At 41.3% G+C, this 25,991-nt stretch overlaps 1 protein-coding gene across 1 annotated transcript; it reads right to left on the reverse strand.

The window, feature by feature from the left end:
* Nucleotides 1–419: 419 nt before the first annotated feature.
* Nucleotides 420–17,385, reverse strand: LOC134824232 (uncharacterized). Its single transcript, XM_063836014.1, has 8 exons — nucleotides 16,444–17,385; nucleotides 12,800–12,940; nucleotides 12,385–12,511; nucleotides 12,064–12,201; nucleotides 5,232–5,338; nucleotides 3,658–3,794; nucleotides 3,334–3,410; nucleotides 420–1,736 (listed from the first exon to the last, which is right to left on the reverse strand). Exons 1-8 carry the CDS (start codon nucleotides 16,483–16,485, stop codon nucleotides 1,441–1,443), a joined length of 1,065 nt encoding a protein of 354 aa, XP_063692084.1. The 5' UTR covers nucleotides 16,486–17,385; the 3' UTR covers nucleotides 420–1,440.
* Nucleotides 17,386–25,991: the final 8,606 nt, after the last annotated feature.

Here is a 25,991-nt window from a genome sequence, read left to right on the forward strand (position 1 = left end):
TAACTCTCCAGGGAAACATTTTAACCCTACGTCATGGGGGATGATTCGGAATCAGCGTCCAAAAATACACCGATCTAGATCACTTTCATGCCCAAAGGGCCTTTTCACAAGAATTTTCTTAAAATTTGGGCGAGCGATTTAGTAGGAGCGACATAATAGCCTGGGGTCCCCAGGTAAGACGTGATACAAATTTTGTGTAGGTTTATGACCTACCAAGACGCGCGCCAAGTTAATTTAAAAAAGTTAGGGTTAGCAGTTAGGGTTTTAAGATATGATCGAGTTAGGTTGGGGTCAAAGTGACAAAGTACTAGTAGAGGGTTATTTCGAATAACCCTGTTAAAAATCACGTTACAGTCGAGTGTACAGTGATAAAAGTTAAAACGGGTTTTTTTCATTTTTGAAGAAATAAAATACTGTTTTGATAAACGTTCTCTGTCAATAAATACTATATCGATACGCACATTGCAAATGTAACATCAAGACAAAATGTGTTTACCACCAACATAATTTGAAAGTGTCTCCGCTGACTGTAGCCTAAGGAATTTCTTACATTTATGATTTACCATGGAATGATCGTGAAAATACATTGAAATCTGAAACCTCCAAAAATTTAGAATATCGTTTCTCAGTCAGAGACATTTTTGATGCACCCCTAATATGGGGTAAATAATACACACCTGAAACAATCACAAAATTCGAGTTAAAACTGCTCGAATTATCAGAAAAGACATTTGTTAGATGGTAAGATTATCTGTTCCTCACAATAAGCCCAAAGATCAAGATAAATGTAAACAATCCAGTCTTGTCACAAGTTAAATATACATTAAAACACAAATCAAAACACACGAAAAACAGCAGCAGCAATTAAACTTATATTTTGTTAGTCTTCAGTTCAAGAAACGTAAATGTTTCATTGATTCACCCAGCGATTAATCCCTCAGGGTTAACGTTCAGCTAGATGGGAAGATCTCAACCAGTGACCAATCTTTGATCTTAAGGGGGAGGGGGAGGGGGTTCCAACTTTTTGTGAAACTTGTTGATCAACAAACTATAAATTTGTCAAAATCTGGGTTTTGGGTATGTTGAGGTGATTTGGCATAATTCCTAATTCATAATTGAGCCAAAAAGGCCGGACTAAATATGGGCATGGTTGCACCGCGACTGCGAGCATATTTAGTGGGGATCAGGTTCTAGTTTGTTGGTCAACACAAACAATTCAGGCAGGACCCCCTCCCCCCACTTAAGACGCCTGACACGGTCTGTCCCTTAATTTAAGACACGGTCTGCCCCCTGGCCTCAATGACAATATCAGGACACAAGTAAGAAATTCCCATATTCCCAATAAGCCCCGCGCGCATCCCAAGCTTAAAGCGTAGTCATTTCTAGTTACAATTTGCCAGAGATCTGATACATGAACATTATTCTTTCTCTTATAGTCCATCACCTCCTGCAAGCACACCGGCTAAATTTAGAGCATTTGGAGTAAGGTTGATATCTGCCGTGAACTTTGGTGAAGCCCCTGTTCTTATCACAGTTCACACAGGTAGGGTTGAGCGGCTGGAGCATGGCCGTGGCCGGGGTTAGTGCCTCAAGGTCATTCACGTGGGATTTGAGGTGCTTGTAGAGGTCGTCCTTGTCCATGAACTGTCGGTTGCAGGGCCCGACGTGTGACATCCAGTAGCAGTTGTACGAGCGACGTTGGCCCGATAGGTTGGAGCTACCGCTACTCCAGTTTACTGAGGAAGTGTTAGATTTACAATATTTGAATATTAAACCGGTATGAGAATTAGATAAACGTGTCTGCTTCTACTGCACACCATGGTCCATGACATATACTTAATTTGCACACGATCACAACACATTTCAAGACCATATTACACGTTCATTGTATTATCATAAGTTTAGTACAACTGATTGTTCACTAGAACTCCTCGTTCGATCAGATCAATCAACTTAACTGTGTATTGGAGGATTTTTGCAGCCTTTAAATTCTATATCAATTATGAAGGCGGGAATCTGTGTCCAAAATTTATTTAAAGATACAGATTGAGACAGCCTTGAACCGACTTCCTAAGCTGTGGACCCAAATAATAAATTACTCCTTGAAAATAAAATCGTTCCAATTTATCCACCCTGACGGCCATCTAGTTTCGGATCAATTTCATGTCTGATACTTCAAGATCCTCACCATTGATTGCCAGGTAATTTCTTCTAATTAATCACGGCGCGTCGGTTTAAGTTTACTTTCCCTACATTACATAAACTAGCCCAGTCTCAGTCCTCACGGAGGACGAACATAATGACAAGGGTTTGGTAGGAGACTCAAACAGTTGATGTTACACCAAGGTCGAGACCACAAAGAGTGACTACTAATTCATAAACTGCAATTTGTAAAACTGTCTGAAAGTATAAATAAATAATCTCTTGAGCGAGGTATGATGGCTAGACATGATGGACCGAGTAACGCGTCTTAAAAATCATGCGGAGTATGAGACTAGTATGAGTGGAATGTTGGTGGCTGAAGTTCAAAGCACAGAGAGTTTGAAACAGCATAAATAGGCTGGGTAGGCTGAGATAGTCTATAAATAGGCTAGAAAGTAGAAAGGAAAGGTTGGTTCAACAAATGAAGGAACCGTCACGGAACCGTCAAATGCATCGTTTCATGTCCCTTGGAACGTCCGATTTTAAAGTTTTATTCGACCTGATTCACCCCATTTAATGCTAAATTTCACTCACGCTTGGCTGGATCTATCAGACTAAAGTACACACTAGCACAATACTATTGAAAGTTTGACCGAAAGTAGCGAGATTGCAACAGCACAGAACGGCCAGATCTAGACCTCTAGGACAGACCAAGAAAATAGACCAACAACTCGGTCCACTGTAATGGTAAATGACTTTGGTGTAAAAGTTTCAGTATAACTGAGAGATCGGGCAAAGCATCGTTTATAAGACATGGCGGGTGTTACTGTAACAATTACATCCTTAGTCCGGGATAGGTACAGTCGCGTGGCAGTGTAGTGGTCAGTGGAAGTGTAGTGGTCAAGTACCATTCACAGTTTCATGCTGGTGATGATGTTGGGATTGTACCGCGTACGTGATTATCAGAGCCTATTATTGAGCTGGTAATTACGGAGATCTAATTGGAATATGATAAATGTCTTGTTTGTTGGAGACAAGTGTATCCATTTTACCCCTGTTCTAATTCTAAAATTTTCAAATAACCCTGTTCTGCTTCTAGTTTTAACACTAAAAGTTTCAAATAGACATTGTTAGCAACAATATAACTTATAAGCAATATAAAAAATCTGAATAAAATTGTAAGTATCTTACTGTTTGTCAGAGTGGAAGTGACAGAGGATGTTTCTCCTTTGCCGCTCAGACAAAATTTCTGCAGCTTGTTTTCCAGGCTGAAATAAAATTGTTTTATTTAATAGAGAAATCAAATCTGAAGGTTTATCCAATTTCACAAAAACACACGAAAAATGTTCTCTAATCTCTGTGGAATTCCTGGAAGGAATATCGTTAGTGCTCATCATCATTTCGATAGCATAGTAAATACAAGAAGAATAGAACATCTGCAACCACGCAAACTAATCTAATCTAATCTAATTAGATTTTAATTATTAAATCTAATTAGCCAGCAGTCACACACACCTGATAGAAGTTTTGTAAGGATTGAGAAGGTTAAGTATGGAGGTATCACAGGGATGAAGTTTGGACAGGCTTGTTGTTGTGCTGCTGGTGCACGTTTTGTTTGGAGGAGGTCCATTACTAGCGCCTCCCCAGTGAACCTGAGGTTGGGTTTCTTATTAATTAACTGATAATTAACTTGTTAATTAACTGATAATAATCCTTAATTTCATAGTTATGAGACTGGCAGTGCTGACGGAGCCTGGTCAGCACTAGCGCGCCGGTTTCTGTGGATACTGGTTTTCTAAAAGAGAGGACTCACAAGAATATGGTCACGCCATGATTTCCATTTTGCTGGACTGGCGGTTACATTAAACTTGAGCTAAAGCTCTCATGCGCCGAAACATCCTATTCTGTACTCACTACTCGTGTCGATGGTTTAATCGTTCACTTTACAATTTCTTTTAAGGCTAGACGATCCTGGTTTCTAGTAAAATATGCGACCTCCACGACTTTGTGCTATATTATATACTGCACCACAAAATGGAAGTGATCGAGTGCGTCGCAAGTGCACTTGAAGTACTGAGGTAAGTAGTTGCACCAGCAGTAGCACCCAGTAAAGTCCTAATGTCACGTGATACTTTATAGACACGTGACATGTCACGTGATACTATAGCTGTATAGAGCTAGTTCAAATAATGGAGGATTGTCTAAGTCTGGCTATTTAGCCACCCCGACTATATCATTACCCATCATTATATCATGTAGTGAGCATGAAGACCACGTCCTGTAAAAAGTACGAGAATATTATGTACGTTTTCTAACGCGAGAACTACACTACTAGTTCAGGGGCGAGTCTGGTAAAATAGGAGATCGTTTAACGCTGTGCTCTACTGGACAGTGGACACAGTCGGTCCTATCTAGTGAGGTCGTCTAGACAAACCCCCGTGGTTTCATTGAGCAGGGGACGATGTTTTAATAGTTTCACTGTTCCTGCATTTTTATTAAATTTAGCTGACGTGGTATTGGGAACGTCTGGGCGACGTTTTATGTTACGGACAAAAATGGTTATAAAGTTTATCTTAAACGTGTGGTCGTCATGATTGTTTCAGTTTGACCAGAATTCTGAATAATCGACATAGTGTCCTCAATAAGAGGGTCCAGGATAACTATTACACTACATTGCCATTAGATACTGTATTAGATACTGTCCTCACTCGAGTGAAACGAAACAACAACTTAGATTTCAACGGACTATATTATAGGGGTGTCCGGTTTTGAAGCTGCTTAGCTTGATATCAATCAGAAATTTCAAAACCTTTCAGAAAATTTATATGACCATTGAAAATTTGATGCCGGGTCCTTATGTTTGGATGCCGGGTCCGAATCAGATATCGGGTAAATATGTTACATGCTGGGTCCAATAGCAGTCGATGTCGGAAATTTCAAAACTTTTCAGAAAAATTTAATATTATCTTTCGAATTACCAGAGCTCGAAAATTTGCCAAAACATTGATCACGTAATATGTGAACGACCCCATAGTCAAATGGAAGTGATTACCAGTAATAATAAGTAAACGTGAATAGCAAGAACTTACTGTCGAAGTGAGCGGAGTGCCAGGAGGAGAAGATTTTGATGTTACTGGTCGAAATGATGCTTTCAGATTTCCCGGACTCTTAGGCTCCTCTTTCACGCTTGTAGGTGCTGAAACTTTATTGTATTACTATTTATTGCAAAAGAATTTGCTTTGTTCTACTAAAATAATAAATATACCACTTAAACAATATAAAGATATTCATAGCGACGAGACTTTCATTTCTCTTGTAACCTCCTGAGTTGTAACTATACAATCCCAATTATTCTATAGGTCGTGCAGCGAACAATATCTGGTAAGATGACTGATGTCTTGACTAAGACGCCAACTTATGTAGGATTTTAAAATTAGAATTTATAAAATTAGGGTACTTAAAATTGGGAGATTCGATTGCTCCACCACTCTCTAGAATGAAAACGTAATAAGTCATTAATAATTTCCAGAAGGAAGGCTGAAGGATGGGAAGCGAGAATCGACCATCGACCATCGTCGGGTTCCCTAATCAGTAGACAAAAAAGATAACTCCCAAAACCTATTAAATTTATGACAGCTATTGATATATACTATTTATATTGTTCCTCGTAATTCGAGACAATAGCGATGTTAAGGTTGATTGATTGGCTTGGTAATAGCTGAGACGGTTGAGTGATCATCCCATCTCGATATCCCAGGACCCAGTCTCAAACTCTCACGAGTAGCATTTATCAAAAGCTCCCCAATTATATTATCCCAAAATTCAACTGGTTCATGAAACCTCTCCAACAAATGCCTGACCATAATTTGAGTTGAATAGGTCCTGATTGCTCTATTCATAAGTCTGTAGACTGGAGCGGTATAATAGTGGTATTTCAGGTCCGTGTCATGGTATGTTCACACTGTATTGATCAGAACAATGTCTTATTCTGTGTCACGTGACACTAACAAATTATGATATGAATATTTTAAATGGTTGAGGATTTCTTTTATTTGTGCTAGATTACGGTCCACGAATAGGCTAAACCAAAGGGATGAGGTTAATTTTGAAAGGGAAAAAGTCTTCATAACATGAAACATATTGCAATACTGCCGATAGATCTGGTAACTTGTTGACTACAAACCTATCTGCATCATATACAGACAACTTCTCCTCAAAAGTTTAGTTCCCTTTTATAATCATTAGAATTCTAAGCAGCTGCCATCATGCATATCCACTAATTATCCACTAATTATCCACTAATTATCCATTAATACTATCCAGGTCTGAAATTAACAAATGACTGATATCTAATCCCTGTTTACCGTCTCTCCTCTATACAAGCTAGCAGCCATACCCCAGAGGCAGGCATAGCATGCACTTGCTATCCTCTCGTGGGCCACCGCGGCCCAGCCTCTCTTAAAAAACTCCCTGTTATGCGCTGTTATGCACTGTTATGCCCTGTTATGCGCTGTAAGTTACAGCTGTAAGCAGGTCGAACAGTAGCAGTCCTCCGGCTTCCTCTCACTTATTTCCTTGTTAATTACACGTGTCCTCGACTTTAATCACACCTCTTCAGTTTCGCCGGAAATTATCATAATTTAAACCCCCTCCTGGCTGTCATTAACATCAAGTCTGAAGTCTCAGTAGCAGGGCATATAATTTGTGAGAGTCAGTCTGTGCTAATAGTTTACTTTTAACTTGAATCAGAACGTGGCGAAAATTAAAACTCACAAGTCTCAAAATGTTACGATTTCTTTGATTTGGGGAGGGAAAACACGAGATGATAGAATTAAGCTCTAGATGACGTCGTATTTACAGAATATCGGGATACAACTCACCAGGTGACAGTAATATGTGACGGGGAGACAGCTGATACAGTTGATGACTGAACTAAACGTGTTTCACTCGCTCGTGCAGGTTCAGGTGCAGGTTCAGGTGCAGGTTCAGGTGCAGGTTCAGGTGCAGGTTCAGGTGCAGGTTCAGGTGCAGGTTCAGGTGCAGGTTCAGGTGCAGGTTCAGGTGCAGGTTCAGGTGCAGGTTCAGGTGTAGGTTCAGGTGCAGGTTCAGGTGCAGGTTCAGGTGTAGGTTCAGGTGCAGGTTCAGGTGTAGGTTCAGGGGCAGGTTCAGGTGCATTTTATGAATCAAGGTATGATTTTCAAAGGGAAACGTGCAGGAAGATGGTTATAAGATCATCATCATAACGTGGCTGAGTAATGTTTTAGTGAAACAGGTGAATGATAATTGATCAATACAATGATATATTTTCACCGCTAATCTTCCCTGCAGAGCACGCAACCTAATCCACTTTTTACACTACTATTATTCACATTGGATCATATAAACTGCTCCCTCACTTATATTATGATAGCGCTGGATGAGAGAAGATACAGTAAATTGTAGTAAGGTGGCGGATGGAGATCTAAAACATCAGACCATCCCCACTGTGGACAAGGTCTAGACTGATTTGTCAAGAGATAGCTCTCCGAGCTTAACAGTGAAATAATCCGAGTTGGATCTGGCTAGACTGCAACAGCTGAACAAGGGGTCACGTGATCGGGATTGGAGGGTGGGGATTGGATGTGAGCTGTGTTAAGACGGTCACGTGGAGAGGTCTGGGGTGGGTGATTGGAGGGGGTTAGTTTTAGGATAATCACGGGTTCAAAACATCTGATGGCTGAACTTAAGATGATATAACAGTTTACATTAAGGATCTCTCAAACACACACACACACACAATCGTACATTGTTCACAATCCATATGGCCGCTTGTTCTCTGAATGGTGGAATACAAGTGGAGAGACAAGAACTCGTGGTGAATAGGATGATGGCGATATTGTTACCGAACAGCAGGTTTATTCCAGCACAAGGATATGACGGCGGGTTTATTCTTCGAGCACGAGGTCATGTCGGCGGGTTTATTCTTCGAGCAAAAGGATATGACGGCGGGTTTATTCTTCGAGTACGAGGTCATGACGGCGGGTTTATTCTTCGAGCACTAGGTCATGACGGCGGGTTTATTCTTCGAGCACTAGGATATGACGGCGGGTTTATTCTTCGAACACAAGGTCATAAAAGTGCGTTCATTCTTTGAGCACGAGGTCATGACAGCGGGTTTATTGTTCGAGCACGAGGTCATGACGGCGGGTTTATTCTTCGAGCACTAGGTCATGACGTCGGATTTATTCTTCGAGCACGAGGTCATGACGGCGGGTTTATTCTTCAAGCACTTGGTCATGACGTCGGATTCATTCTTCGAGTACGAGGTCATGACGACGGGTTTATTCTTCGAGCACTAGGTCATGACGACGGGTTTATTCTTCGAACACAAGGTCATAAAAGCGCGTTCATTCTTTGAGCACGAGGTCATGACGTTGGGTTATTCTTCGAGTAAGAGGTCATGACGACGGGTTATTCTTCGAGTACTAGGTCATGACGGCGGGTTTATTCTTCGAATACAAGGTCATAAAAGCGCGTTCATTCTTTGAGCACGAGGTCATGACGTTGGGTTATTTTTCGAGTACTAGGTCATGACGGCGGGTTTATTCTTCGAGTACTAGGTCATGACGACGGGTTATTCTTCGAGTACTAGGTCATGACGACGGGTTATTCTTCGAGTACTAGGTCATGACGGCGGGTTTATTCTTCGAGTACTAGGTCATGACGGCGGGTTTATTCTTCGAGTACTAGGTCATGACGACGGGTTATTCTTCGAGTAAGAGGTCATGACGGCGGGTTTATTCTTCGAGTACTAGGTCATGACGACGGGTTATTCTTCGAGTAAGAGGTCATGACGTCGGATTCATTCTTCGAGTACTAGGTCATGACGACGGGTTATTCTTCGAGTACTAGGTCATGACGGCGGGTTTATTCTTCGAGTACTAGGTCATGACGACGGGTTATTCTTCGAGTAAGAGGTCATGACGGCGGGTTTATTCTTCGAGTACTAGGTCATGACGACGGGTTATTCTTCGAGTAAGAGGTCATGACGTCGGATTCATTCTTCGAGTACTAGGTCATGACGACGGGTTATTCTTCGAGTAAGAGGTCATGACGACGGGTTATTCTTCGAGTACTAGGTTATGACGACGGGTTTATTCTTCGAGTACTAGGTTATGACGACGGGTTATTCTTCGAGTAAGAGGTCATGACGACGGGTTATTCTTCGAGTAAGAGGTCATGACGACGGGTTATTCTTCGAGTACGAGGTCATGACTGTTATCAATATCATCACTAAACTTCCCGGACAAGCTCTTTCTGCGTTATCCGCGTCGTCGTCCTCTTGGAAGTTTTATCGCCTTTACTCACTCTGATCGGCGGCAAAGACTGGTTTATATGGTTTTTACCAGTGACTGTTATACTGTTATGATGTCCGATATATATATATATATACATATACATCACCCAGACGTCTGGAATATCCCACTATTACAGCTAAATCCTACAATTATATCCTACAGGAGGCGGTAGTGCAGTAGTCGCGCCTCAATTATAAACACCCAGTTCTCTCAAGCTAATGCCTTATCAGGATTGATGTTCGTCCGGGGGGATGTTGTCGGAGAGATGGGATTATTGCTCTTAGAGTTAATATTTATCGGCGAGACGGTTGGTTGTGGGGCAATTACGGGATCAAAAAGGCGAACCCTGACAGAATTATGAAGAACTTATTTCAGGGTCTTAGCACTGATATCTTAGTAAATACTTAGTAATTTGGGGTTATTGCGTGAATGAAAGTGATATTTAATACTCTTAAGTGTCAGAATTCGGAAATGCTCCAATTCCTACCAATTCCAAGTCTAATATGTATTTGAATCACCGTAAATGGACCTGCAAAAGACCGTACCAACATTCCAATGTGTTCTACAACAGTACAAGCACTGGTATATGTCGTACACACAATTGTGTAATTTTATTCTCAATGAATAGAATCGCAACTCGAGGGTCAAAAACATATTTCAATTATTATCTGAAATTATCAGGACCAATGCAGCTCCGAATAACTTAAGTCGAGGTAAATTATAGGTTTGAAGAGACAATCAATCGAACTTTGTTTTATGTGATAAAATTTATTTACAAAAAGTTAAAGTAAGAGCTGTGGAGTGTGAAAGATACCATGTATGTCATATGTGTATATGGGTGTTTATTGTTTATGTGTATTTATGTTAATATGTATGTATGTAAATGTGTATTGTGTATGTACAATCTATGTATGAATGTGTTTTTGTACGTGAGTTTTATCACGCGCGTAATCTCCATTATCTAAATATTCCTCCTATTCTCAGACAACACATGATAAACATGTCTCTGACACGCATTACGTTCTCTCACATTGGTCTAGACTGCCTCTCACTAGTCCACTCTGCTGCAATAAGTGTCAATATCCCTTACCTCCCTCTTCATTACACAGTTCGAGACAACTCTCACAACGCACGTGGTCCTCTCGGTCACGTGATCTTATTTGACGAGATCACATGACATGTCTACACACGTGGGTTACTACTCTCCCAGTGTGTGTGTACCAGGGATGTCGTCACATATTTCCCATTCATCTAACCCGCGTCACCCAAACCACTTGCTCAAACTCCCTCCCTACCCCGCCCGCCGAGTCCCGACAGATTGGTGTGCAAACTCCCTCCTGCCTCGCTCCCCGACAGATTGGCATGGCTCGTTTTTAATTGATAGACCAAGGGGTCTAAGAGAGGTATTAATCAAGTACCTACGTCCCCCGGGCGGACTGTTATACCTTTAGAAATGGTATTCGAGGTGCCAGTGGCATTAGTCTGACCAGTCTACAGTTAAAGGCCTAGCCTTGGTCCTTGGCCTCCTATTAGCCGTCTCCATAACAGTGGCTGGACGGTATAATTCGGCCCTTAGTTTCGTATCACGGGGGGAAATGTTGTCCGCCATAACAAGGTAAAATTCCCGATGTGCAGTTAAGTAGTCCGGAAATAATTTCCGTGTATAATCCCCGGAAATAACGTGGCATTCTTGTCGGCATTTCAAGTGTAATTCTCTTGACATGACATCGGAATTTCAAGTTCAATGCAGATCAGTAAGAATCCTGAGTTTCGTTAGAATCCGTCTGAAGTGTGCGAGTATCGAGGTGAAAGGGGGACATTGCCTGTCAAACATTAGACGGACCGGAAGTAGCAGTCGAAGAAACGGATAACTGCCGTCTTGTTACGTCACACACCAGTCTATCCCGCTACAATAGTGAGTCAGACTGTTTTCAAATAGTCAGATAGAAGACAAGTTTACCAGTCTGTTTTGCGGAGGAGATTGTGACCACCCAACTAGCTTGAATAGTCAGACTGCGTTGGAATGACGCTCCAGCCTGCATTTGCCACCCGTACTCGCAATTCTAGTCAGCTACTATTGACGGCTTGTGCAGTGATCCCAATAATACGAGACTGAGTAAAAGGGAGAGAGAGAGAGAGAGAGAGAAAGAGAGAGAAAGAGAGAGAGAGAGAGAGAGAGAGATAAAGAGATAGAGAGATAGAGAGAGATAGAGAGAGAGAGAGAGAGAGAGAGAGAGAGAGAGAGAGAGAGAGAGAGAGAGAGAGAGAGGGGGAGAGAATATTGTGTGGATCTCGTGCTATATTGATGGAACGCACTAAGCACTGTGGTCTAGCCATGCGATGGTTGAATTTGGAGTGAATGGTTCGCTAGTTCTACTCGGCCAGCTATCCGCCACAGCCCTTCTAAGAGTCTTATAGTACATATAATAAAATATAATACAATCTATGATGTGTCTGACGTATAGGTCTGATATCTACAACTTAATTTTAGACGGCCATTAAAAACTGAAATTAAACATAGTATGATCCCTAACAAATGGTAGATAAAGATTAATAAATAATAATATAAAGAGGTATAACTTACATGTGCTGCCAGCACGACAGGGAGAGGTTCCATGACCATCTGATAGCAGGGTGGGAATAAGGTCGGAGTTATGCTCGGAGGATAGTTTGGGTGGGGAGAGGCAGTTCCTTTCAGGAGAACTTGCTGAGGTTACGGCTGCTGAAGGATTGGCGCTTTTTAGTTTTAAGGGGGCTTGGGAAGGAAATTATATACGATAAGGGCAAAATCACAATGAGATTTGTGTGTTTTTTACAGTGCTGCCAGAGTTTTACTCGAATGCTACTAGAGTAGCACTCACGCAGCACTGTATTACTCCAGTATAGAAGCTTCCTGAGTGGTTACCTGCAGAAGATTGAGCTGAAGTAGTAGGTCTAGTAGGTGAGGGTAGGTTGACATGACCGGAGAGGGAGGATGGTGAGAGGTCTATGGAAGGAGGAGGGAAATGTGCAGCTAAACACTCTAGTAAACCCTGAGAAACAGTTAGTTTTATAACGTTCAAGCTGCGATCTTTGGCTTATATTTTATGAAGTGCTTGTCATCATTTATGTAATAAGTCACTTAAGCTTCACATATATGATCACCCAGCAATCGCAGACAAGAAAATTCAATTTTTGAGAAATATTCCAAAGCTCGACAATTTGGCAGTTGAGATAGCTGTCAGTGTCGCGCCACGTCTTGTATCCGAGGAAATGCCAAAAAATGTGAAAAGTAAAATTCGTCTTGTACGTAATTGTCGGGTTATATTCTGATGCGATACCTGTTGCTTGAGAAAGTCAGCTGAAGCAAGAATATCGTTAACGGCGATATCTGGGGCAGAAGGTTCGGGAACTTTGTTGAGAGCTCCGGCTGCCGCTAACAGAACCAATTGTGAGTTAACGTTAGTCAGCGTATCTTCCGGCTATAAGGAGAATGGATGATAAAGTTATGAAATAAGTTAGGAGACAATAGCAGCCGCCCCCTGGCATTTGACTCTCGAAGAATTTGCATCACCAAATAAATTTCTAAATTTCACAAACCATGAATGTTAGTGACCAGTGTGTTATTATTTATTTGTAGGATTATTTGGATTTACAGCTCTAGATATCAGAAAAAAGGTTCTAACACAGTCTCAATTTCTAAAAATAGAGACACCCCACCAGGGCTCCGCCCATGGACCCCAACGGGGGCAGAGCCCCCAGACCCCTGCAGTAGGAACAATTGATAACGGCTATTTCTCTCTTCAAAGAAGAATAATTAATGCATGTCATGATTTGACAATAAAAACTTGGTCTGGAGGGGGATTTGTTTTAAAACATATAAGAGATACGAAAAGTTTGTTTTAGCAGAAGCTTTCAAAATACATGTGTAAATCAGCTGTTAAAAACTTGGTGTTGATTTTCTGGAGTAAAACTGTTAGGTTTACAAAACGGCAGATCATAGGCAACCATTTAGACTTTTGAACCAATTAATTAATTAATTAATTACGGAGGGAGTAAATTGGAAGCCATAAATTGATAATATGAAACAGGATCTGACACACAAAAGTTATTAAAATATTAATGCCTTGTAACGCAGTGATCAGTATTACACGCAGCTTTATCTTTTATCTTCTTAGGTTGATTAAATTTCAAGCCATTCAAGTCTACTCAAGTTTACGGCAGATCTCATTCCACTTTTTGCCGCGTAGTGATCACCATGATTTGGCCACTAATGAATGGTTGCAATATCATTCAACTTATATTACAAGTCTAGTAAACTTATATTTAAATATTAGTTTACTTATATAACAAGATTAGTTAGCTTATCGCACGAACAGTCTACAACTTAATGTACCTTGACAGCTATTAAACCCGTGCTGAATCCAATAAAAACGATGAGAATTATTTGCTTATCAAATTTGATAGAAATCTGGCGGCATAGAATGTACACCAATGTACATTGTACACCACAATGTACACCACAATGTACACCACAACTTTCTCAAGATTTTTTCTCACATCTTAAAGAGGCAGGCACCCCTACAGATGTTGAACTCCCGCTCCATCAAAATACACCACTAGCAATTCTGATTAACAGGGTGGTTTAATTTGCCGATCTCAATTAGCTAATGCAGTACTGAGTTGTAGATCATGCGGGCTGCTCCAACCCCGGCGAGACTCGTTTGACAAAACCTGGCAGACATTGCCATGTCACGTGATCCCCTCGCTCTCCCATTGGAGGGTTGAAATAGTACTCGAGTCCTGATTGGGCGAGCCGAAGTCTTTCAGTTGCAGGCTCGTCTCGTTTGGAGATATTGGTTTTAAGGACGGTTAGTCACGTAGCCTGTCTCGGCAGTAACAGGCGAGTTATTCCCCCAATGTGTCAGATATAGATGATAGGGGGATATATACACCATTTTACAGAGAACTTTCGCAGCAGTTGGTGGGGAAATGTCTCGGGTAGTCTTGTTGAAGATATTGGAGATATCTATGATGACCACTATAATATATCCATCACACGCGAAAATAAAATAGAACGTTGAGACGATTGAATGTGCAGACGGCACTAATGTTCTCTCAGCCGCCAAGCTCTTTATTGAAGGAGCCTTCTACTTGATCAACTCTTTTGATTGCGAAGATATAAACACTGTCTGGGAGTTATAAACGCTGTCTGGGGCTTACGAATGAAGTGTCTGAAGAACTTGTAAATGTTTTCGCCGATTCAAACTTCAAAACTCCTGTTTAGAATCAGACTATCAATACTCAGGATGTTGTCGTGCTTCATCGGTTCCTAATTACATAAAAAGAACCGAAAAGAAAGAACTGTCTTTGGGCATGATTTATGAAGAGGTTATCGAGCTGGAAGAAGAAAATGTTCAATTATATTCCTTTGCTTATAACAAACCCCGAAACACCATCCAAGGAACAAGCACTCCTGCCAGGATGAATCTATTTTATAAAAGTTACTCCTCGACCTCTGAAAAAAGTAAAATCTTCTGTCAGGGCACCCCCAATCTCTGACAGCAGGACTGGTGTGAACTCTCACCCGCACTTAAAAAGTAAAATCAGGGCACAGCAGTAGTCGAGACAACATCGTCGCCATATATCACTTACTCAACCCGTTCAAAAATGACCAAAACCGATCAGCATAAATGGGCCGGAGGAAAAGGGTTGCGGAAAGTGCCTTTTTGGAGGATCCTCATGCTTACAGTACGAGATAATGGGGAGATGGTGCCGAGTAGTTTATTGGACTTTCTGAGCACTTATGTTGTCGGCGGTATCGGTGGATTTTGTGGCTGGAATTTAAATTTTATACGACATCAACTGGACGAGGACCTGATGACTTAGTCCTGGTCACGTCCATGGTCACGTACTTATTTAGAAAATCAATTCGTTGGAGGGCAGACTAAAAAACTCATCACGATATAGCTGGCTCTGACTTACTCCTACCACTTAAAAGGATTTAGATTCAAAGTCCTGTTTTAGCGAAACGACTGATAACTTCAATGGGCAATTTATTAAGTCCGATTTTGGCAATGCTACACGTGTCAAAACCTCTTTCAATAAACAATTGTTAAGTTCCAATAAATGTATACCACACGTGATGTAACAAGTGTTACTCCCAGACCTCACGATAGCTGATAGACGAACCAGTGACAACGCACACTTTTGTACTTCGCAGCCTTCATAAGACCCTCTTATATTATATCACCTTGCTTTTTGTGCCGTGTGGCTGATATGCAGCCGATAAAACGATGACGATAAGCATGAAGACGATAATATCGGACACGGTAGCCCAAACCTCCACCAGCAGTAATGTTAAGTCGCCATTATTGGTATTATATCGCCCTCCGGCGGCCACCGGGTAACACCTTTTTTTGGTTTCTCCTTTACGCGTCATGGATTTTGATAAATGTGCCTTGTCGCGGATAACAAGAAGCCCCGGCTGTGTGGCATATGGCGGGGGTTAGCCCGGGAAATCTATATTTATATATTCCATTGTCTGGCGAAAGGGGGTATGTGTATTTATTCACGACTCGATTAATTGACCAGTAAATTGGAGATAAGATTCTGGGTTGACGGAGATCGTGGAGGGAGCGTCTAAGTTTATGACATAGTCTGGAGAGAGGCATGAAGTCTGTGTGGGTCATGTGATGTGTGGTGGTGGGTCACATGAGACTGTGGGATGAGTTAGAGGAAAGGCTTTAACTTTCCAGCCTTTCAGCCTGTCTGATGTAGCATTGTGCCAGATTTACCAAGACTTTTAGTTTTAGTTTGAGAAATAGAGAATGAATTATGGTCGGGGCAGACTTGTCGCTATTACGATGATGTGAGTTAAAATATGTTGGGTTGGTAGTTTTTGTATATTTACACAATATTTCAACGATTTCAATGACAAAAAGCAGCAAAGTAAAGATAAGGTGTAACATACGTTTAGACTCACCAAAGATTTGAGCAGCTTGAAATAGGCTAGATTCGTCAACATTCCTGTTAAGAAGGAGGGTTAGAAATCCAAGATATGCAATGTGTAGACAAATGTAACAATTGATGCAAAAAATAAACATCGAGTTTCACAAAAAATATAACATATAGACACGGTCAAGAAGGTATGAACATCCCAATACTAAATATCTCAAGAGTCTGTTACTCCCACACTGAAAAGTGTGCCCTACAAGTCTGCTTAGAATCAAACGACTCGAACTATACCAGGTGGCGAACAATATATCTATATAATGAACAAGACAATAAGGCTGAAAACTTTTACAAGAGAAGAGACAGTACTATCAGTACTATTATAGAACAAGGGGACATGAATGGGGTCTGAGGAGTCACGTGGGGTCTGGGGGTGTCACGTGGGGGGTGTCACGTGGTATCAATTAACGTAGCCGCACTATTAAGCTTTAGAAGTTTTTTTAGTAAAATCGACAATTTTTAAGGTACGCTATAATATCAAGTCTTCAAACGCATTCGTCACGGATGAAGCCAGTATTTGGAATTGGTAGAGCTGAGAATTGACGAGAACCACCTCTCAACAATGTCTTATTTTTCTTCACATCTTTTGATCAACCGGCTTCGACCGATACAATATTCGAGAAAAAACCAAACGATTGGCTTTAACATATTGATATCTATCATTCAAAACGATGCAATTTAACTAAAACATACATAGGAAGCAAGCTAATTTAACTTAAGAACAAAAGCAAACCAGACGATCAATCTCACAAAATACTCCCCAGCAAAACCCGACACACTCTGCAGGAGACATCAGCAAACACCCAACTCCAACACAACTCTCCCTCCCAACTCTCCCTCCTCCCTAACTCGATCCAACCGAAGCTACAATTTGTATATTACTAACAAATTTCACCGTGACATTAAACTAATATATCGTCTAGTCACGGTGTCCATCTCAGACAACGTGATGGTGAATTAAGTTTCAATTAGTATAACAACCTTTTACTCACGCCAACCTCGTCCTGTAACACACATGGGCACAGACAGACGGCTTGATTACTTGTCTCCCGATACGGCTCCTTAAATCACAGATCGCGAGAGAGAGAGAGAGAGAGAGAGAGAGATAGAGAGAGAGAGAGAGAGAGAGAGAGAGAGAGAGAGAGAGAGAGAGAGAGAGAGAGAGAGATATATGTATTGGAGAGCTTATTTTAATTTCGGGGGAGTATTCCCCAGCAGCGCGGGGCTAATTCTGTGATCGGGTGTTTGTAAACGGTGCTGTGTGGAACTAGTTGGTGTTTAATGGAATTAGAGCCAGAATAGTGCAAGTGTACTCAGAGAAGACGGTGATTGTTACAGTCCAGTGTAAAATTACAAGGTCGGCTGAATCAGGATGATACAAGGTGCGCATGTATAACTTGAACAAAGAAGAATTCTAAATTTTCATGAAAGCTGCCTAATTTTTCTCCTTCTAGTCCTGGGCGAGAACAGAGCGCTTTTCAAAGAAATTTCTCCCGCTGCCTCTAAGGTTTCTTCAATGTATATGCTTGGTTCAATGGACCGTAGAAATATGTAACGCTTCCCTTGGATTTTACGGCTCAACAGTTCGCATCTCTCATACCTAATTATGTACTTAACAAGGGTAAACTTCAGAGGGTCTGATGAGAAATAAGGAGCCACTTTCCTAACGTATGGAGGTCGCTAAAAGTCTAGGAATTCCGAATTTCTCGACTATACAGGACAAGCTACTATAAAGAGCTCTTCCGACTTACATAACACAACTATTATGTTCTAATCAATACAATGCGACCCTCTATAGAATTCGATAAAATGATGTCTACAAAGATAGTAAACCCAACAATGCGGAGGTCAAAAAGAGTTATACACGTGGGTCTGTATATTGATAACCGATTACTGATACATGAATCTGTAATGGGAGTACTAAATATCGCTTATTATCTTGTTAATCCACAATAAAGAGCCGCGTAATAATAAGATTCACGGTTTCACGCTCACAAAAGCGGACACCGCAACTGTTGCACAATTCAAGTACATGTGGCGGGAGGAGAAGGGGTAATAGATTATAATCCCCGAGGATCAATCATCAATGGCCCTTTATTTAAGACTGCACTAGCCCAAATACCCTCAAAGAACGGAGTCCGTTTAGATCAAATGAACGTGACAGACACCCCTCTCAACGTATTTAGACACTATTATAAAGTCGATAAACGACCCTACTGGACACGTTTCAGACTAGAGTATAATTCCTACTTGAGTATAACCGTCCACTTCAACACAATTTCATACTTAACAAACCACTGATAAGGCTTCCTAGAACACAATGGTTTTACAATTCAGTTCGCGGCGAGTCCCCCCCATTCATCGTGTGTCCGAGCTGCTCCATTACAATCGCCTAATTTTTACCAGATTCAAATCAGGGGTCTGGGGGTATTTGTGTAACGAGGGTCGTAAATTCCGAGTCTAGATCCATTGGGCGTGTGTCTAATGCCAGCACGTATATATTTATAATTCTGCTAAAAGTAAACCAGAGTGTGCATGTTAGGTCACTGGTAGAAAATAGTGGCTCCCGCGGCCTTTATAAACTGTTAGATCTTTTTCCACCGAGATACGACGACACGTCAATGATAATAAAAACTTACTGGAGGTTTAAAGCAACCATATATAATTATAATCAAGGATGATTTATAGAATTTCAGTCTGGATAGAGAAAATTGGAGGGAGAGCTGGCTCGGGAAGTTGAAATGTTTGAGACGTTCTCCTAAACGGTGATAACGATTACGAAATTAGGGGTCACTAATGGGGCTCGTCTAAATTAGCGGTCACTAATGGGGCTCGTCTATACTGAACTAGAAATCAGAGCAAATAAACTGTGGAATAAAGAATAATTTCTGCAAATCTATTAGATATTGGCCGGTTGTGCTCGTGGGGGTTCCGGTTATAGAAAATAAATATGACTAATTTTTGTTTAGATAATTTATCTTTAAGTTATCTATAATAGCCTGAATCATCAAATCTAAATGTGATGATAAGAAAAGTACATTTGAAATCCTCTTATGCCTATTTATATGGAAGCTTTAACTTTTCACATATGCCAATAAACGTGATCCTCTACGTTTATATTCTTCAGAAATCAGTTTATGGCAAATCAGAGAGTTCCAATAAGAATGTTATACTTATATCTACCATCAGAGTACATTTCAAATTCTTCAGAATTAATAAGGATCGATTCAAAGAGTCTATCGCTCAAATAACTATAGGCGTTATATACCTCATTCAACAAATTAAATGCGGCTTGCAAGATATGTTTAAACCATTAATACGTCGCAAATATTGACGATATATTCCAAAGAGGTTTGCATCTGCGTCAAATTAATAGAAAAGTTCTATCATGATTTGATAGGGCCTCAAGGTCCTTAACCTCAGCTACTCATCAATTTCAGAATCATACGACCCATTCTGCAGCAAGGTCTGATAAATAATGATATCATCCCGTCTGTAAACCTTTTTATGCGCCCTCTCCAAATGCCAACCCTGTAACTTATAAATTGCTTCCATCGTCAGCGAGGACACCAGTCGTCTGAAGATACTGCTTCATGAGCTAAGTTGGTATGGCTACTAGAATTGACTATTTCGTTTGTTGAGGTCAGCGTCGTCGGGAAGCAGTCGAAACTCTGCATTATTATCGAATGACCGTTTGGCCAATGTTTCAGCCATAAATAGCGCAGACACTTTTAGCGTCATCTTTAAACAGTATCAACTAAAACCGTTGTTTCATATAAAGATATAAAGATTTACTAAAGTTCTATCGATCCACATGCTCCAGAATTGTAGAACTTGTTTTACTATTAAAACTGTTAACTGCGTAACTTTTCTCTAGTCACCGATAGGGTGTTCAACGAAGAAGTTTTCGAACCCCAGCATATATTCATATTGGTCAAGGTTAAAACTAGACCAATATATCACATTTAGGTAGGTAACATTTATTGAGGCAAAATCTTGTAATATTGTGCCTCAAGACCACGCGTTCCTGCACTGGAAACGTCAGCAAAAAAACGATTCACAAATTTACATGCACCCGGATTCATCGCAAGAACTTCACTTCTGGACATCGTTTAAATTGTAACAATAAAATAATATCAAGACATTACGCCACACTTTAAAACGAAAGTTTGATATTTCATTGAAATAAATACGAACCCCCCTCCCGCACGTATACGCTATAAGAATAGAATACGACTGATCGCGACAGAATTTTTTCATTGAGTCTGAAAACAATGGTCCAATAATGAGAGAATGGATTAATAACTTACTGATTGCAGACATGAGACAATGGTGGAATTCATGCGTTACGAAACAAAAGCTGGCGACTACAAGATTGTTTGCTAAAAAATAAGGTTATCCGGGCAGACTTAGGTAATAAAATGATTAAAGCAAAATTGATAATGCTTATATTTAGCGAGAAAAATTGTCGTGGCGGTTCTGTTTAAGTCGACCGACAGATACCACATGCAATCAATGTTTAAAAGATTTAGAACCGGGCACCGTCGGGCGTAGCATGCATGCAATATACCAAATAAGACTGGCTACGACTACGAGAAACTGTAAAAACCACACCAATATGTCGGACATAAAATCAACGTTTGGAGAGAGGGGGCGGCAGTATGATCGTGACAAGAGTGAAACTCTACACAGAGTGAAACTCTACACAGAGTGAAACTCTACACAGAGTGAAACTCTACATAGAGCTCCCCGCGAAGTGAGTGAAGCCTGAGCAACATATATTAGGCTGAGAGATCGAGCAGGGAACTGATCAGAGAGCAGGGAAGATATTGTCCTATTGGTGGAGAGTCAGCTTTAAGGGGAGAGTCAGCTCTAATCTCGACTGGGGGAGACAGGGCACAACAAAAGGACTTCATCTCATGACAATTCGTGTTGTTTACGGTCTGCGCCCACCGTCTCTTCAGTAATTGCTTCCAGAGGATCCACCGCGGGGGTAGCTGAAATCAAAAATCAGTCCCGGAGTCATGAGCCGGGGATAAGGGGTGAAGGGGGTGATCAAGCTATGTGACTTGTCATGACGTCTGAGATGACCAATCTGTACGCTCCTGATTACCTATTCGCCTTATCATGTGGCCACATAAGCAGATCACATGATACTCCTTTGACTATCTCCCCTCAGACAAAACTGGGGGACGGCTAGACACTAGGAAGTCTCTCTGCAGATTTTCAACCCCTGGGCCCTATATCTCCCAAGTACGAAGTAAGATTGTCTCGCTCGATCACTTCTTTGATAGGGTGTAGTGCTGGTACTGACCTTGTCTGACCTACTGATACAAATCACCGTGATTGTTGCCTCATTAGGGTAACTTTAGCCAAATCACCAGCTCCCATTTCGGGCTAAGTTCCGACTAATTAATTGATTGGGTTTAAATTGGAAGATGGTCTGTGTATATCAGGTCCCGGAGACAGGGGGCTGCACGTAAAACATGAATATTATACGGGTGACATATCCAGCCGGAAGCAGCGACAAGTCTGTCTGCCTCTGAAAGACAACCCTTAAGACTGAGACTCAGAGGGAGGCCCTGAAAATACGACAAATACGTGTACTGCACTCAAACAGGACGGATATATCGTAATCAGAGGAGTTGCCCTACAACTGCTCAAATGTGCACTTGAGGTCACGTGGGAACCACAACATACTCTCAAAGGGAAAGTTCAACATCAAAGGGACTTGAACAAGGTATTCTCTCTTTAATAATGCATCAGCAGCAAATCGTCATCATCATGTGCCTCACTCCCGAATACGCGACTATTTCACACACTTACACACAAACAACTTCTCTTAGATCTATACTGTTACGGAAGCGTGAGTCTAGACGGGGTCTGCCGGGAGTGTGTCTACTGTAGCCCCGTGGGGGGAGGCTGGTTGATCTGAAACTTGAGAGGGGTGTTGGAGAGGGAGCTAGTGGGGGACTGTTAACAGCTGTGAGTCAGGTAGATGGATGTAGAACAGATGGTGGTATAACTCTGAGGTTTAACCGTGAAATAGTGTACCAGTATTAGGTCATACTCTCTCAGTGAGACGGTCATGTTTTAAGAGAGAGAGAGAGAGAGACGGGAGAGAGAGAGATATGGGAGTTTGAAGCAGCTCGTCTCTACTTCAAGATACAAGTAATACTATTTTATGCTTATCTGCTTCAATTTAGATAGTGGCAGTTCAGATTTTATAAATCATCCGAAGACTTCGGCTTCACCTTTACGTTATGTTGATGCTTGTTGCCGCAATCTTTGAGAAATTAGCTCCATTGTCGGGTGTAAATATTAGCTACGTACATGTAGTATGTATATCACTCTATAAAGTTTCAAAAGCCGAAAGTATAACTGAAGAAATAAAGATCGGTTTAGCTATCGAACTGTGCCAAGTTCCAAAAGTCGAAAGTCAAACGGCAGAATAAAATATCGGTGTAACTGCAACAGTAACAGAAGGGGAAACGTCCGAGAACACACTTGGCACACCGATGATCAAGTAAAGCCAAATGGATTAATAATAATAGAAGGAAAACTATGACTTATTGGCAATCTCTATTACAAGATTCCACGTCAAAAACGATTGATAATAGATAGTTTAGTGGGGTATCCACTATTGACATTTGACATGCACACACATATATATACAGAGATATTTGAATCACAAATCATTATCACCTCCTACACAAATATGCGAACACTCCTCCAAGTGTGGGATCAGAAGGAATTCTGACGATATTCGGAGTTAGATCGAAATTCGAACTACTATAAAACACCGGTTTGAATCAGCTTTAAATTGCGATGACGCATGACTGAACTAAAACTGGAACAAACTTAGAGCAGAGTGGAAGGAAATGTGGAAATCAGATCGGTACAAGGTTACAACTCCGACCAATTACAACGGCGAAAATTATAATGCCGTGAAGCTCCGCAGAATTCCTAGACCGGACAAATCAACAACTTCTTACAAGAACACCATACAACTCCTGCTTATCCCTCTCATGTATCCTGACAGCTGCAACTCCACTTCTTAGACACTGGAGGTCTAATTCCGACGCGACATGTCCGAAGACAATTATAACAAGATAGAAAGTTGATCAGGTGTAACCGTGAGGAGCTGGGAAGCCGGATAAGGGCACACATCATGGACCGTTCCGCGCTAGACAGGTGTAGTGAGGTGAGGGTTGTGAGATAATATCCTTCCTCCCGGGTCAACTTATATTTCAAGGCATGTGGAATTATCCGTGGGTTTAAATTTTGGTTAGGGTTGAGGTCAGTGAAAGGTTTTCAGTACTGAGACAGGGAAATGGGAGATTTAGCAAGGACGAGCAGAGGAAGTTTTTTTCGAAGGCAAAGAATTCAGAGTTAGTGCAGAAAGCTGCCACAAAATCAGACGACAGGCCAGATCTCTGCTGATCTCACGATGAAAAGTTAAAGCGACGAAAGCTGTATAAAAGAAAGTAAAACTGTTAACCGCGAGCAATGGCTCGATCCTAGAGAGCCTGATTGTTCACTCTCTCCCCATCACGGACCCTCACCATTTCTCGGACCAGACACATCATTGAGAACAAGACGCTCCGAATTACACGACTCGTTTCGAATAATCGCATGCTGAACCGCCGCGCAGCCAATAACTTAATTAAAGTAGGATCACGTGACGCACGCGTGATCCTGTCTAGCCAATAGAGGGTAAGATAACGCAGTCACGTGACCAGGGGGATTAAGAGTCGCTCACCGGAGCTGCGAGCCAGTGTAATGAATAAGACTAGACGGATTTGAGATGGGATGAATTGAAGAGGGAGAGAGTGAGGGAGGGTTTGAGAGATCCCCTCTCTCCTAACTATACTTCTCTCTCTCTCTCTCTCTCTCTCTCTCTCTCTCTCTCTCTCTCTCTCTCTCTCTCTCTCTCTCTCTCTCTCTCTCTCTCTCTCTCTCTCTCTCTCTCTCTCTCTCTCTCTCTCTCTCTCTCTCTCTCTCTCTCTCTCTCTCTCTCTCTCTCTCTCTCTCTCTCTCTCTCTCTCTCTCTCTCTCTCTCTCTCTCTCTCTCTCTCTCTCTCTCTCTCTCTCTCTCTCTCTCTCTCTCTCTCTCTCTCTCTCTCTCTCTCTCTCTCTCTCTCTCTCTCTCTCTCTCTCTCTCGCGATCTCCCTAGTTAGAGATTCAGAACAGGGGGACGGTTAATAAGCCTACACTTTGTCTGGTGTCTAAGATAATGCACAGTTGAGGACACCCCAATAAAACCCGTCGTCCGACGGTAGCTCTCATCAGGACCCCCGAAAATCTGAGAAAAGAGTTGAGTTTCGGGAACATGGCCGACCGTGTTGAAACACTATCAGCTTCTTCTATGAGAGAAAATTAAATTGTCGTCATACCACCATCTGAGAGTTGGGGATCCAGACATGTATTTTACGGTTTTTAACTGAAGGTTAGTTATTAATATATGGGTTCTACTTCTAAGAGTTTTTAACTTGTAAATAATGGATCTCGAAGTGTGTCGGCGGGGATATTAGAGTCAAGTGTAAGGAGCCCGACTCGGTGCTTTCAGTGTTCATCCAAGACTGAGAAAGTTGGACATCATTCCAAGTAAGTACTAGTGGAAATAAGAAATAAATGTGAGCATGTCCAAAATAAAGGTGGAAAAATGCAATTGTTCGAAGAGATCTTAGTATTTATAAATTTGATGATCAGTAGATCAATGATTAAGGCAGTGTATCTTAAAACAACTTATCCACTAAATTATCGAGGAATATAATATTGTTGGTGGCACAACTTTGTGAGAATATTTACTACTGTCATGCGACAATTTAAATGTTATCGTCGGCGAAAGCGGCAAAAATTAATCAGTAAACCTTATTTTGACGAATGTAATTATAATACAAAAGGATAGTGATTTGCTAATCTTCATTTCCTGAATCTCGCAGATATCCTTGATAAACTTAAGCAGATTAATTTAATCAATCTAGGACCAACCGGACGGAATTAGGCAAAATGTTAAAATTCAACTTGAGAAAAGATGCAGACAAGCTCAGCACAGTTTGACAAGCTCAGCACAGTTTGACAAGCTCAGCACAGTTTGTTAAGCTCAGCACAGTTTATTAAGCTCAGCACAGTTTATTAAGCTCAGCACAGTTTATTAAGCTCAGCACAGTTTGTCAAGCTCAGCACAGTTTGTCAAGCTCAGCACAGTTTGTTAAGCTCAGCTCAGTTTGACAAGCTCAGCACAGTTTGTTAAGCTCAGCACAGTTTGTCAAGATCAGCACAGTTTGACAAGTTCAGCACAGTTTGTCAAGCTCAGCACAGTTTGACAAGCTCAGCACAGTTTGTCAAGCTCAGCACAGTTTGTCAAGCTCAGCACAGTTTGTCAAGCTCAGCACAGTTTGACAAGCTCAGCACAGTTTGACAAGCTCAGCACAGTTTGACAAGCTCAGCACAGTTTGTCAAGCTCAGCACAGTTTGACAAGCTCATCACAGTTTGTTAAGCTCAGCACAGTTTG

The sequence above is a fragment of the Bolinopsis microptera genome, chromosome 12, assembly GCF_026151205.1.
Source record: "Bolinopsis microptera isolate Bmic1 chromosome 12, MBARI_Bmic_1.0, whole genome shotgun sequence".
Lineage (NCBI taxonomy): Eukaryota > Metazoa > Ctenophora > Tentaculata > Lobata > Bolinopsidae > Bolinopsis > Bolinopsis microptera.